The sequence below is a fragment of the Lepus europaeus genome, chromosome 1 (assembly GCF_033115175.1).
Source record: "Lepus europaeus isolate LE1 chromosome 1, mLepTim1.pri, whole genome shotgun sequence".
Classification (NCBI taxonomy): Eukaryota; Metazoa; Chordata; class Mammalia; order Lagomorpha; family Leporidae; genus Lepus; species Lepus europaeus.
Window position 1 is genome coordinate 89,635,304 of NC_084827.1, and position 14,830 is coordinate 89,650,133.

Sequence of the window (14,830 nt, forward strand, 5' to 3'; positions counted from 1 at the left end):
GCATGGTAAAGCTACATTATGTGGAATATGACAAGTCTGCTTTTTTGCTTTCCTTTTGTCTGTGTTGTGGAAAATGGGCATTGTCATCATTGTCGAACTTCATTTTTGTCATCTTCCATTGTCTCTAAAGTATTATGATATCATGCTTTCAGTCTCATTTTTGATAGAGGTTTATGAAACTGTAGCTCTTCAAGGCTACTTAGTGACCATTTAGTCACAAATGCTTTAGTTTTATCTTTTATTTGAAAAGTGAATAATAATTATATCAACCATTTATTGATTAAGCATTTCCAAAATGTGAGATTGATATGTAAAGATAATTTTTGGAATTTGTTAAAAAAAGATAGGTACTTCTGGATTATATACCTGAAAGTATGGAATGAGACCTGGCATATTATGTTATTAATTAACTTCACAGGTGATTGTGGTGACTAGGCAGGTGTGCACAGCCCTGATTTAATTTTATATCAAGAGGGTGGTTTATGTAATATAAATCCCCATTTTATAGATAAAGAAGTTGAGACATAGCAAGACACACAAGTGTCAGAGCTAAGATCTGAACCAAGGCCCTCTTAACATTAAAGCTTTAACTTTTTTTTTTTTTTTTTAAGATTTATTTATTTATTTGAAAGGCAGAGTTACAGAGAGGCAGAGGCAGAGAGACAGAGGTCTTCCATCCGATGGTTCACTCTCCTGCTGGCTACAACAACTGGAGCTGCCCCAATCTGAAGCCAGGAGTTTCTTCTAGATCTCCCACACATGTGCAGGGGCCCAAGGACCTGGATCATCTTGTACTGCCTTCCCAGGCCATAGCATTGAGCTGGATGGGAAGTGGAGCAGCGGGGACTTGAACAGGTGCCCATATGGGATGCCAGCACTGCAGGCGGCGGCTTTAACCTGCTGTGCCACAGCACCAGCCCCTAAAGCTTTAACTCTTAGTACTTATATTGTCCTACCTCTCTTTTCAGAAAGCATATGCTTTTGGTGTTTCACATCATTCATTAAGCTTCTTGGTAGTCTGAAAATCATCTGTAGGCTCATTTATTTTCCTGCCTTTCATTATTGAATGGCTTGTGTGACTACTAAATTGAGTAATAGCAGCATTTCGCATTAGTATTGTTTCACATAGTACAAAAGCAAGTCATAGATAGTAGGACATAATGTAGTTTTCATTTAAAAAAAAGTTTCAGCACATTTTTTTAAAGATTTATTTATTTTACCTGAAAGACTTACAGAGAGAAGGAGAGGCAGAGAGAGAGAGAGAGAGAGGGAGGTCTTCCACCTGCTGGTTCACTCTGCAGTTGGCTGCAATGGCCAGAGCTGCACTGATCCTAAGCCAGGAGCCAGGAGCTTCTTCTAGGTCTCCCACGTGGGTGCAGAGGCCCAAGAACTTGAGCCATCTTCTACTGCTTTCCTAGGCGCATTAGCAGAGAGCTGGATTGGAAGTGGAGCAGCTGGTACTCGAACCAGCATCCACATGGGATGCTGGCACTGTAGTCTGGGGCTTTAACCTGCTGTACCACATCTCTGGCCCCTCTTTGTAGCTCTTAAGCACTGTGCTTTGTGCTTTTACTATTGTTTTCATGTTTTCACTTTCTTCCCAATCATTCTGGATAAAAAATCTTAGTGACAGCTTTTTGTGGCTCTATCATTTATCAAGTCCTGTTCATTTACCTTTTCATCCTTATTAATCCTATTATAATTAAGGGCATTATTATACCTGAGGCTGAGGTTATTTATATAATTTCATGGTTGATCTTTTTAAGGTTTATTTGTTCATTTATTTATTTAAAAGGAAAAACACCAGAGAGGAAGAAAAGAGAGTGATATCAATCTTCCGTCCTATGGTTCACTCCCCAAATGGCTGTAACAGTCAGGTCTGGGCCAGATTGAAGCCAGGAGCCAGGAGCTCCATCCTGGTCTCACACATGTATAGCAGGGTCCAGGTACTTGGGACTGTTTTCCACTGCCTTCCTAGACACATTAGTAGGAAGCTGGATCAGAAGTGAAGCAGCTGGGACTCAAACTGGCCCTCCAGTATGGGATGTGAGCATTCCAAGTGGTGGCTTAACCTGCTGTGCTCTTACGCTGGGATCTCCCGGTTGATCTTGCTGCCAGTTCTCTTCCTTTGTTCTGAACTGTTACTGGAATAGCAATTTTACATTTTTTTTAATGGTACTTCTGTGCTTTAAAATGTTTGAGAGCATCGCATGATCTATAGCAAAGAACAGTGTTTAGAGCATGACATGTCACTCCTCATACTTTGCCTTCTCATTCTTTCTTCCCATCACACTCTAAACCATTCATCATAGGCATTCAGCATTATATGATTTATGAACTATTCCTGAAAGAATTGAGAAAGCATTTTCTTTCTTCTGTGATTGAGATGTGCAACTCCAGTTGATAAGGGCTCATATTAATTTGTGTCCATGTTCCATTCTCCCACTAAACTGTAAGCTCCTTAAATACAAGGCATACATTATACTTGCTACTGTATCTTATACAGTATAAGTATTTAATAGCTATTTTATTAAGTGCTGAAATACTGGATAGGGTTTTTGCATATAGAGGTAGATGCTGAAATGATAGTCGTATGGGCAAGGATTCCTTTAATAAACATTCAGGTGCTTTAGCGCTTTGCCTTGAGATAACCTGAGGCCATATTTTTGAGGGATGTAAAAGAAGTTGAAGAATTCAAGAGTTCTGTAAGAGAATGACATTATTCAGTTCTTTCACTAATGGCACACTGAAGCATCCTATCAGTTTGTGTTACCCAGGTCACTTTTCTTTTGCCTGTGCTGAAACTATCTTTCCACATGTAGAAAGATGCTTTTATAAAATGCACTGAGTAGACTGAAAGCAAACTGGTTTTTCTAGTGACAGTGAGTCATGAATGTAAGGGAATTGATGGACTCTATTATTAAGAAGTTTTATTGTGGTTAATGTGGTTTCAGTAAAACTGTTTGCATTGCTTTTATAACCACATGTGAGGTCAAGCTTCCTGCTTATAAGATCTATATTTGTCCTGATCAAAAAAAACTTGATAAGAAAATGAATTTTAGGAGAAAGAAATGACCTACCTTTAACAAAGTACGAAGTTAGCTTCTTGTTCATTCTTAAAGGCTATATAAATAGCTGATTAGTATGTCAACATTAATACTTTCGTAAATTACATCAACATCTTTGGTCCTTACATCATGACATTTTACCTAGGTGTGGGTTCAGTAAGACCTGAAGGCTCTCAGATGTTTGGGATATCTGAGTTGGGCATATAGAATAATCCTCTTGTCCATAATATTAAAGTAATAATAGATAGTAATTTGGCATAGCATTAAATAACAAATCCACTGAGGATCCAAGCCATCTTTTGAATGCTTTGTAGGAGTTTCCTCATGGACAGGGTTCCATATATGTACCCATTTAAAATGAATGAGACTCTGAAAGTAAAGGATAACATTATTCAGCCAAGTCAATTTAAGACAGCATGCCACTTCCTTATTGGAGAGGATATAGGGGAAATTGATTGAATTTTATTTAGAATACTTAAAGAACTAATTTTAAGTTCTACTTACAGAATAAATATTACATCCACAGAAACACATTTTGAAATGGGTTTAACTACCTGGGCAGAGAAATTTACCTTATAGATTTAAATAGTTGGAGTTATGAACATATTCTCTCACTTTCTCCCTCTCTTTAAACTCTTCTACTTAAACAGGTAGTTATAAATACATACTTTTTGTATGGAGATATATTTTCTTTATAAAAGTGTGTCAAAAAAGAGAGAACCCCTTTGCTCTTATTCTTTATCATTTTCTTGAAATAACCAATTTTTACACGCTGGTATGTATTCTTTGCCACTTTCTGCAATCGCATTTTTTTAAAGATTTATTTATGTATTTGAAAGTCAAAATTATATATAGAGAGAAGGAGAGACAGAGAGAGAGAGAGAGGTCTTCCATCTGCAGGTTCACTCTCCATTTGGCTACAATGGCTGGAGCTGTGCTGATCCAAAGCCAGGAGCCACGAGTGTCTTCCAGCTCTTCCACGTGGGTGCAGGGGCCCAAGGACCTGGGCCATCTTCTGCTTTCCCAGGCCATAGCAGAACACTAGATTGGAAGTGGAACAGCCAGAACTTGAACTGGTGCTCATATGGGATGCTGGCAATGCAGGCAGCGGTTTACTCCCTACGCCACAGTGCCAGCCTCTCAATCTCATTTGAATGTATGCATTTTTCTTGTTTATAGCTTATAGAAAGTAGTTGTACAACTAGCTTCTTTGACATTATATGGAGGGCAGCTTTTTTAGCTAAATATATATATTAATCTATCTCATTCAAATGATGTTTTTTGGTGAAATTTAATGGGGCTGTATTGTAAACTCATGAAATAATGAAATTATTTTATTTTGAGTAAAAATAGTGTATATTTCCATGTATCACATAGTATTTTATTAGCTTAGAGACTGTGTTGGTTTTCTTCTAACAGATAGAACCTACATTTCACAGCTTTTTTTAGTTTTATTTTAGCATATTAAAACAGTGGTGATATAATGCCTGTGTCTCAAGAAAGGAAAAAAAAGAATGCTATTGTCTTACTCATGAGCATCTTTTTTTGGTATGTGCCTAATAATAGTACAGGGCTACTATGGATGTTATTTTTGTATCCTGGCAGTATATTATTTTTGTGTCAAAAGCTTAAATTATAACTTCCTTTAATATATCCAAATCATAGGAAGAAGTGTCATAAATTATCCATAGAAATTATTCTCATCAAGCATATATAATTTAGTCTACTTAAAAATGCTCAGACCGGGCCATTTGGAGACAGGCTAAAATTTCATATAAAAAACAAAAAAAGAGTAAGGGGGAAAGGAAAAACATTGTAAGCCTTATCAACAATTGAAAAAAAATAAAAACTGTATATTAATCAATATACCTTATTTCTAGAAGTGACTTCCATTTAAATTTTTAAACTTTGAGTTTAGTTTTTGTTTGGGCTGTGCTGGGCCTTCTATGCTAATTTACATATGGGGCTGATGCATGAAGATCAGAGTACATAATTTATCCTCTTTCCTATCTGCCAAGGAGATGGTAGATAGGAAGAAGTGAGTTCGCTTTTTTCTGTTTAATCTTCATTTCCTGGACCTCATCCTAGACTTGTTCCTTCGGTGCTAGCTACTTAATTGCTGTGAAGTTTTTTCTATTAATTTAAGATAATGGAAGTGAAAAAGTCCATTTGTGAGTGAAAGCTGCTTATAGTAGATGGGCTGCATTTAGCTTTGTTTGTTATTGTTTGGGCTTACCTCCTCATCAAAAGCCTGAGTGCCTATTGTGTGCCCAATATCCTGTGGACAGGGAATAAAAGAGGCACAGATACAGTCCTTTCTTGCCTTTCTTGAGCCTTCAGCTAATATGTAGTTGAACTAAAAACAGGTTGAGTAGTTGGTTGTTTGACTTTGCAGCTTGTAAGTCAATGGTAGAGAGAGTAAGAAGGGAGTTGCTTCAATAATTTTAGGCAAGAGTAGAGGAAAGAAGTGATTGGGAGAAGAACCCCATGTGTGGGGCTTGGTTAGTGTTAAATGGTTAGTTAAGGGGTAGTCACTATTGCTAATAGTAACAATATCAACATTGAACTTGAATCTTTTTTTTTTTTTTTAAGATTTATTTATTTGAAAGGCAGAGTTACAGAGAGGCAAAGAGAGAGAGGTCTTCCGTCCACTGGTTCACTTCCCAGATAACTGTAGCAGAGCTGGGCCAATCCAAAGCCAGGAGCCAGGATGTTCTTCTTGGTCTTCCACATGGGTGCAGTAGCCCAAGCAGTTGGGCCAACCTCTGCTGCTTTCCTAGGCACATTAGCAGGGAGCTGGATTGGAAGTGGAGCAGCTGGGGATCAAACCAGTGCCCATATGGGATACTGACACTGCAGGTGGCAGCTTTACCCACTATGCCACAGTGCCGGCCCCAAAAGGAATCCTTTTATTGAAACTGTTGTTGATGTGTATTATAGCTAATACTTTGAAATTAACATAAGGTAATAAAATATTTCATTTTGAGTACTGTGTCAAGAAGTATACAAAGCACTTTATACTCCATGAAATAGGCTCTGCTTTATCAAGTCCATTTTGTGGATAAGAATTAAAGCACATATAGGTGAAGTTATTTGATTTCAAGTTCCCTACTGAGTGGCAAAGCCTGGACATTTACAGCCAAGGATTATTGTCCATTGATTGAATGATTTATTTCAATAAATAATTAGTTCTGAAATAAGTTTTAAAAATCCATATATTTATTTAAAAATTAATAATTAAGTGGCATCTATAAAAAACAAAATACAATGAAGGGATCAGAATACATAAATTACATTTAAAATAATTTTTAGAGTCAGTATATATAGCTTTGTAATGAGACTTATTTTACCATATCAGAACTTATTAATGGTCCTTTTCCTTATTTTCATCTTTGCTTGCAGGATTCAAATGCTAAAGTAAATTTAAAAATGTCTTTTATAGCTATCATAAAGCTGATGCTTTTGAGCACTGGGCAGGAGAAATGGGCACACCTACATCCCTTTTAGATTTGCAGCCTTGGTGCTAGCTACCCTGAGTTGCTAGCCACTTCTTAGGGCTATCCAGAATGCTTGGTTCATTCTCCTTGATCTTTGCTTTGTTTTCAGAAGGAGTAAGATGAGTGAAACTGTAGGAAGCAGGAGATAATTTATCACACAAGAATTTTGAAGGTAAAATTGTGTAGGATCATGACTATGCCTTTGACAATGTCAACATTTTTGAATCTGTTAATGTACCAGGGTGCTTCAAAAAGTTTGTGGGAAATGGAAATAAAAGAGAAGTTTATTTTTGTGTAAAAAATTCAAAATCCATGCAGATTTTTTCTTGAAACACATTATCCTTGAATTTTTTTTCAAGTACCCTTTTATATCTTGGCTTATGCAGGTCAGAAACATTTGTCCTAAACACACATTGTATTATTTCTTTATAGATTCTGTTGTGCTTGGCAATAGTCTTTTTAAAAAATGAACAAATTGAAAATATTTTAGAATGTAAGATAATTAGATGACTAATAGAAGAGAAATTCCAGAATTTGTCAATTTTCACATACTGTAGGTTGAAGGACCTTAATTCTTCATAGTTTTAAGAGATTGTTGAGTGAAGTGTACAAAAAAAGATCAGCTAGGCTGTTCATTCAGTGGTCTGTCTCTCCTTCCTTTAGAGATAAGGACATCTTGGGATGGTTTAAGTAGTAAATAAAAGAAATCTTATAATATGTATCATATACACATATTTATAGTATATAAACAAAAATCTATAGAAAGATTTCTTTGTATTTCAGATCTGTATTTTTAACTACCTATTAAATATCTCCAACTTACATGTCTCTGAACAATTACCATTCAAAGATCATGAGTGTGTGTCTCAAACCTTTTTCTCAATAAACAGAACTACTTTCCCATATTGGTTAGATTATAGGTAGCCAGTTCCTGGCCCAGAATAGGCAATCAATAAACATTTGCTGAATAAATGAATGAATGAATGATTAGAAAGCTAATCATTATTATCTGATGTTTGGCAATAATTTCTTTCCTACTTATGAAATAAGCAGCAAGTCTCTTTCTTTTCCACAACCCTAATTACTTGACATTAATGCTGATTTGATTTTTACTGTTAGCTACAGTTACAGTACATAATATTCAAGCTGTATTTTTCATGTTGTGAATTCAGACTATTTTTGGTTATTTTTTATCTGTTTATATATGACAGTGATGTTTATTTCTGCAGATTTTTTGCTTTGACCATTCTTTGGTCACATTTTATACATTGATGACTGGTATCTTGTTTAACTTGGGCCGTTTTGGTTATTTTCATGGTCATTTATGAGAAGTATATTAAGCAAAGATATACTTAAGCTTTTTTTTAATGTATTTGTTGATTTCAGTGAATTTTTTGAATTTTGTCTTGATCCTTCTTATTTCATGGCATAGTTTATGCACTGAGTCCTGTTCTTGATGCTTCTTGTTTAGCTTGGATCACTCTATTCTAATGTTGATTTGTTGGAAAGTGTATTGAGCAGGGATTATGTGTGTGTGTGTGTGTGTGTTAATCTATTTGGATGGCACCTCCTTGCACAATGTTAGTACACTGCCATCTTTATCTCTAAAAGCACCTGTGTTTAAACAAGATTGAAGAGATTCTTGAACCTTGGGAAGCTGTAGTCTGTAGTTACTCAGTTGGCTTGCATTTCTTTCAAGGGATGAATTTAACTCTGGAGTACTGATGTTTCAATAGTAGGATTAGCTCAGCCATTTGGTTGAATATAATAGTCTTGAATCATTATCACAGGAGAAAAATCAGGAAGGAAGAAAAACTAGGTTGCAACTGGTATAGATAAATGAGTTGTCAATTCTTGTCAGTGCTGTTGTTCTTTGTAGAAATATGGAAACTGGGGATATAATCATCCGTTAGAGGAATTCGTAGCCTTCCTTGACTCTAGTGACAAGATTTCTCTTAATTTTCAATTTGAGCTCGTACCTGTTCTGTGATGATTGTAAAAATGAAAATCTTACTTATTCTCTGTCAGTATCTAAGTATCTTCAAATTGTGATAAATAAGTGTGGATACTCATTGCCAGGGCCACCACTGCTTAACTTCTTTACTTGATGTGGCTGGTCAAATAGGATAAAAATAGGCCTTGCCTATCACTATGTTTTATAAACTTCTGATGATCTTGTTCTTACCTTGTCTTATTTTCTTCCCATAGTGCATTATTTATGTTGCACACACTTAACTAGCCACTAAAACATTTTTCTTTGTCACTGTTAGGATTCTGCCGTCCTCCATGGAAAGAGAATGAGGCAGTTCAGGAAGTAGGAAATTCTAGAGTTCCTTAACATAACTGTCAGAAAGTGTGATCTTTGAGATTTATTCTAGCTTTGTGTAAATTTCTTCAAGGCTGCTAGCTAGTTTTGTTAAAGGCAATACTGCCCTCTGGTGTCCAGAAACCAATTCTTACACATGTCTTCAGTGAAATTGCCCATTTTATCTTACAGTTTTGACTCTAGAATCTCTTTAGAAAAAATAAATGATAGTCTCTTAGAAAAAAAAAATTTTTAAGTTCATTTGCTGACTTGAAGTCCATTGGGTCAGGTAACTTGGGTTATGCTAGAGTCAAGAATTTGCTTAGTACCCCCTTATCTAGTAGGTAATATCCAAAATTTGGGTTTTTTTTTTATGTTACTTTCCTATGTTTGTAAGGAAAGTATACCCAATCCATATTTTAAAAATATGCATTAAATCATTGCCAACTTTTTGAAAAGTTAAATCATTATTCTCTTTCCTTCACTTTTGTAACTTATGTGTCATTTTTCATTTCATTATGGATATGAATCGTAATTTCTTTTGCCTGTGTTTTTTCTTCACAAGCACGCCTTTCATATAATGATAGAGGTAAGATGCATTGATGTTTGTTTTATGGTTGTGGAACTTTTGTGGATGCCTAATAAACATCTTGTCCTTAGATTTTTTGTTGTTATTATTGCTTTACTGTGCATCCTTTATAGTTTCTAACTTTACATTATGAAAGTTTTTCCTCCAATATAGTATTAAAAACAAGGTTGACTTGACATAGTAGCAGCTTTTAATTTTAAAGGATTGTTAACAGTACTTATACTTATCTGAAGTAGAATATAGAAACAACTATTTTACCTAATTAGAAGTTAACACCTAATGCTTCCCATAGCCTTAAAACCCTTGTATTGGTTAATTTTTATAATGTATCATTGAATTAAATGCCAGTATGTACTCATTTTTAACAAGGGCTAGCTTTGTGGTCCATTCCATTATCTTTTAATGTGAAATCTATATTTTTCACAGTTTCATCTTTGCTGTCTTCAGCAGATGAAGTAGCTGCAGAAGTATAACAGGATGATGATTTGCTATCTGGAGGGTTCAGGCTATAACTAGATTAGAATTCACTCTTCAGGTGGAGGACTCAGAAGAAGTAAAATGATCACAGATGACTTTGCAGTGCCCCCACCTCCAATAATGCATTCTTTCTTTATTGATTATAGTAACAATATTGGGTGATGGCATTGGGATTGGGGATCTATATTCAGTCATTGTCATTTCAGAATGTTTTCTCAGCATGATATCTTCTGATGTCATAATTTTCACATACAGATAGGTAAAGAACAAATGTAATTGGAAATATGTTCTAATACCTATTGTTTTAATTTTACAAAATAGCATGAATATTTCAAGAGAACTGGAGACCTAGGGAAAGGTTTTAGGAATTTTGGAGTCCTTATAGATGCCACACCAAAAGGAGTTTCTCTGTGTAGCAGGGCAAAGCCATGCTTTATGGATGGCATCAGAATGTTACAGCTATATATGATGTTTAAGTCTGTATTTGTTTCCATGGGTCCATATATTTTAAAGATGTAAACCAAATGTCTAGGTTTTTTGTGGATAAGTTAGTATAAGGATGCTAATAAACTAAAAATCATTTCTAATATTCTTAAAGGATAAGGAATTTGAATAGTTTTGTTAGACATATAAAGCTTCATTCTAATAATTTTTCATTATAAAGGTATAGTGATTAATGTTAGAGATTTTATGCAGTTATAACCTACACAGCTATTCATATTTGAACCCCATACTTTATGTACCTTTATAGACCTTTCTTTCACTCTTTGAAAACTGGCTGCTGTTTTTAATTGAAGCTTACTACCTTAAACTAATTTTGACAACAGTGTATCTTCTGACCATTATGATACAATATTGAATATAGTTGTTATGTTGGGAGGGTGATTCAGGATTTCTTTTTGAAATAATGGTAGTTTAGAAATTTGCTGAACAGAGCCTTGAAAATTTATGGTAACTTTGAAGTTAAATATAAACATAAACAAAATACATTTGGAAAATCATTTAATGATCATTTCTTTCTTAACAAAGGAAGTTATATATGTTTCCTAGAATTAAAGCTAGTCTTATGTACTTTGAACAGCTTGTATTTTGTTAATTTGAGATATGGATTAAGACATCTACATTGTATTATTATAAGATGATCATAACCATGTGGTTAGCAACCTTTAGAATAGAGAATGGATAATGTATATGTTATCTAGAGAAATATCAGTCAATTTATATAAGTTACTAAATATAGTATTTCAATTTAGAGCCATATTATTTCCTATGGTTATTTTCTCTCTTCAGCTTTCAGCCCTTTTCTGTATAATTTAGTTTTGGCATCCATGCTTTGAAAACTCTGCCTTTCTAACTTTTAATGTTTAGCTTAACTATTCCTTAATGCTGTTATGTAGTAGTTCTATGTGAGTACTGAATGGTTTTCTTTGCCTGTAGAAAAGTAATTTTCAACCCTTCCTGCCATCTTCACATTCCTAGAAGCAGTCTACTCCTGTCAGTAGAGTCTCTTATTATAGGTAGGGCTGATGCATTAAAGAATGAGATGGGGACAGGGTAGTTTCCAGATTCTTGTGTCTCCTTCCACTGAGAAGTATAAGATTTGTATATGCCCTGCTTGACTGCTCTGCTAAATGAAAACACTCTGACTTTACTAACTTGGTGTTTGGAATGAGAAAGAAAAACAATTTTGCATACATTTCAAAATAGATATCTGATTTTGAAGTGAGTCACAGAAAGTCTTACAGTGTATGTTACAGCTTTAAAATGGGAGTCTCTAGCCATTTGATGAAGATCTAGTTCAGGAGAAATTACAAGTGTTTTTGTTTTTTGTTTTCCCTATTAAATACCTTGCAATTTTTGTTTTATTGAGGGTCTTTCTAATGTAGATATAAACTTTTCAAACTTCTGAGTGGCACCATGGACTGACTGATGTGCAAAAAAAGCCTTAACAGTCTTCCAGGTGGTAGAAGAGGAGGAGATGAAAGCAAAGGCAAAGGGCGGTCTATTGATCGAAGGTGCCATGCCATTCCCATGTGTCTGAAGTGCCGTCCAGGGCTTTCATAGCGGTTGTTCTTGCTGCAGAGATTGCAGCTCCTCCTCATGATACTCCTTAGGCAGCTCTTGAAACATTCCTGTTGCCTTTCTTTGGAAGTTTTCCAAAAGGCTTCTTTTCTTGCGTTACTTGTAGATAATGAACTAATGGAATGCTTTCAATGAAGTGTCGCCATTCTGCTTTGGATAGGGAGGACTCCCTTGTGACTGTACATGCTGTACTCTTATTTATTTACTGTGTTTGCTCTATTTAAAAACATTATAGCAGTTTACTTCTCTTTCATTGACCATACCTTCTAATCTATGACGGCCACTTCTGGGTTTTTATTTGTACTTTATTTGCCAATCAGCCCCCAGAATACAAACATTTTGTATCTCAGATCAGTATTGAGAGATCATTATAAGAAAAGTGATGAATTGTTAATGTGTTAATATTAGAATGAACACAACAGTCTGGCTATCACAGTGTGTTTCTTTGGTATACTATGTATTTGTTATACTTATCTGCAATATGTTTGAAAATGTCTGGGTATTTCTGAGGTTAATGAAGAAAAAACAGCTATTAGAGAAGGTAGCATATTTTGAAAAGAGGTTTCCTTTGAGTCATAGGCATTATTTGCTATTTCTGGCAGTTTACTAGTCTTCAACCTCTAAAGAACTATAAACTGGAGGAAAACAATGAAATAGTGTTCTAAAGTTCACAGAAACTGATAGTAGGGGAAATTAAGGAAACTGAATAAAAAAGAATCTAGATCTTTTCTCTTGCTGTACACATATAGTAATAATGCCAAAATATTATTATGAAAACTCTTACATCAAGTTGCCTGCCTTGTAACTTTTATAGAGAACTAGTAATGCTGGAGAACTCAGTGCAGAGATTGAAGTTAATGTCATCCATATGTGTTTGCCATTTCTGTCAATTGATTCTTCAGTAACTTTTTTTTCTCATTTTCAGAATTGATGTGTATCATGTTCTGCTTATTTACAGTATTATTGTTGTTTATCTTTAGGACCCGGGACCACCCCCACCTTCTCCATTACTAGGTTTGAAGCCACTACAGTTATTAGAAGTAAAAGCAAGGGGAAGATTTGGTTGTGTCTGGAAAGCCCAGTTGCTCAACGAATATGTAGCTGTCAAAATATTTCCAATACAGGTATATATTTATTACAGGTTTTTAATCTGCATATATGTTTTTTTTTTTTTTTTTTTGACAGGCAGAGTGGACAGTGAGAGAGAGAGAGACAGAGAGAAAGGTCTTCCTTTTTGCCGTTGGTTCACCCTCTAATGGCCGCTGCGGCCGGCGCATCGCGCTGATCCAAAGCCAGGAGCCAGGTGCTTCTCCTGGTCTCCCATGGGGTGTAGGGCCCAAGCACTTGGGCCATCCTCCACTGCCTTCCCGGGCCATAGCAGAGAGCTGGCCTGGAAGAGGAGCACCCGGGATAGAATCCTGCGCCCTGACCGGGACTAGAACCCGGTGTGCCAGCGCCGCAAGGCGGAGGATTAGCCTGTTAAGCCATGGCGCCGGCCTGCATATATGTTTTTAAAAGATGGAACTGGCTATGTCATCATAAATCAAAAAGTCTGTAAACACAGGCTATATCTTCACGATGGTTCTTTGTAGTGCTGGGAAAAGCATTTGGCTCTTTTATGTTTCCCTTCGCATCTAAGAAATGGAATTATTAGTACAATAATCATTATGTTTGTTTGAAGTGGTAGAATTACAAAAAATGAACATGTAGGAGATCTTTTGCCAGTAGGAAATCTACAGATACGCTAAATAAAGATGAGGATTCCAATTAAATGAAACCTTGTTGTCTATTGGTTAAATTTTAGTATCCCCTTGATATTTTCAGAAAAAAAAACAGAAGAGCAAAGGAGTAGTGTGCTTTATTTTAGAATTGCTGTTTAGAGGTATATTACCAGACCACTTTATTTTCATTGTACTTTGAGTATTTAAGTAATCATTTTAGTTTTGTTGTTTGGTAAATTTTCAAAGGCAATGGAATCAAGACTCCAAGTGGTTTGGTGTTAAATTGTTTTTATTTCAAAGGTTGGCTGGACTTCTTATAAAATCCTGATCTAATATACCTTTGAGCTGTCTTTTGTTTTGTTTCCATGATAGTATAGATGTAGGACAACTCCATCTTCCTTTATGTACTCCTCTAGTTAATGATATTTTTGGGACTGAAGTCCTGGCTGGATTGGATGATACGAAAGATAGCATATAAGCAATTTCTTTGTCTTAATATACCTAGATTTTAGCCTTTTTACTTTCTCTGAAGCTTATCTCATAGAATCTGTGAAGAGGTTTGTTAATCTTATTTATTTCTTTTTGGTGAAATGCAGATACTGTAAACTACAGTATTATAAATTATAGTGTAGTTCTGGGAGAGAGTTTATTCTGTTGTGCCAGATTCATAAATAAGATCAGGGAAGAGGTTATTTCAAAGTGTGAGGAATCTTTAAATTATAGATGGGCATTTGCGATGATGTTAATTTAAGAGTACCAGTAATAACAGTAGGTAACATTTTATCGAATGCCTTTTTTGTGTTAGGTCAAGGTGCTTTACCTATGTGAGTACTCACTCATATATGTACAATATATTGCCCATGTATACATGTGATACAACAACTCTCTGAGACAGACCCCACAGATCCTTGTTTAATTTAAAGAGGAAAAAGATTATTTATGTAGCTTGCCAAAGGTTCATGTGAGAGCACTTTTCAGACTTAGATCGGATCTAGAGGGTTCTTGACCCTTTTTCTCTGGTGCCTATGACTTTCTTAGTGAGTAGAAATTAATTTCTTATAAGTTGATGTAGTTGACATACATCACTTGCA

The 14,830-nt window shown here is 35.4% G+C and overlaps 1 protein-coding gene across 1 annotated transcript in view; it reads left to right on the forward strand.

Annotated features, from left to right (window-relative positions):
* ACVR2A (activin A receptor type 2A) overlaps positions 1-14,830 on the forward strand; it is a 102,105-nt gene that overhangs the window by 72,873 nt on the left and 14,402 nt on the right. Inside the window, exon 5 of the mRNA XM_062186421.1 lies at positions 12,999-13,142. Coding sequence (XP_062042405.1) covers positions 12,999-13,142 — 144 coding nt within the window. The remainder of the gene's footprint in view (positions 1-12,998; positions 13,143-14,830) is intronic.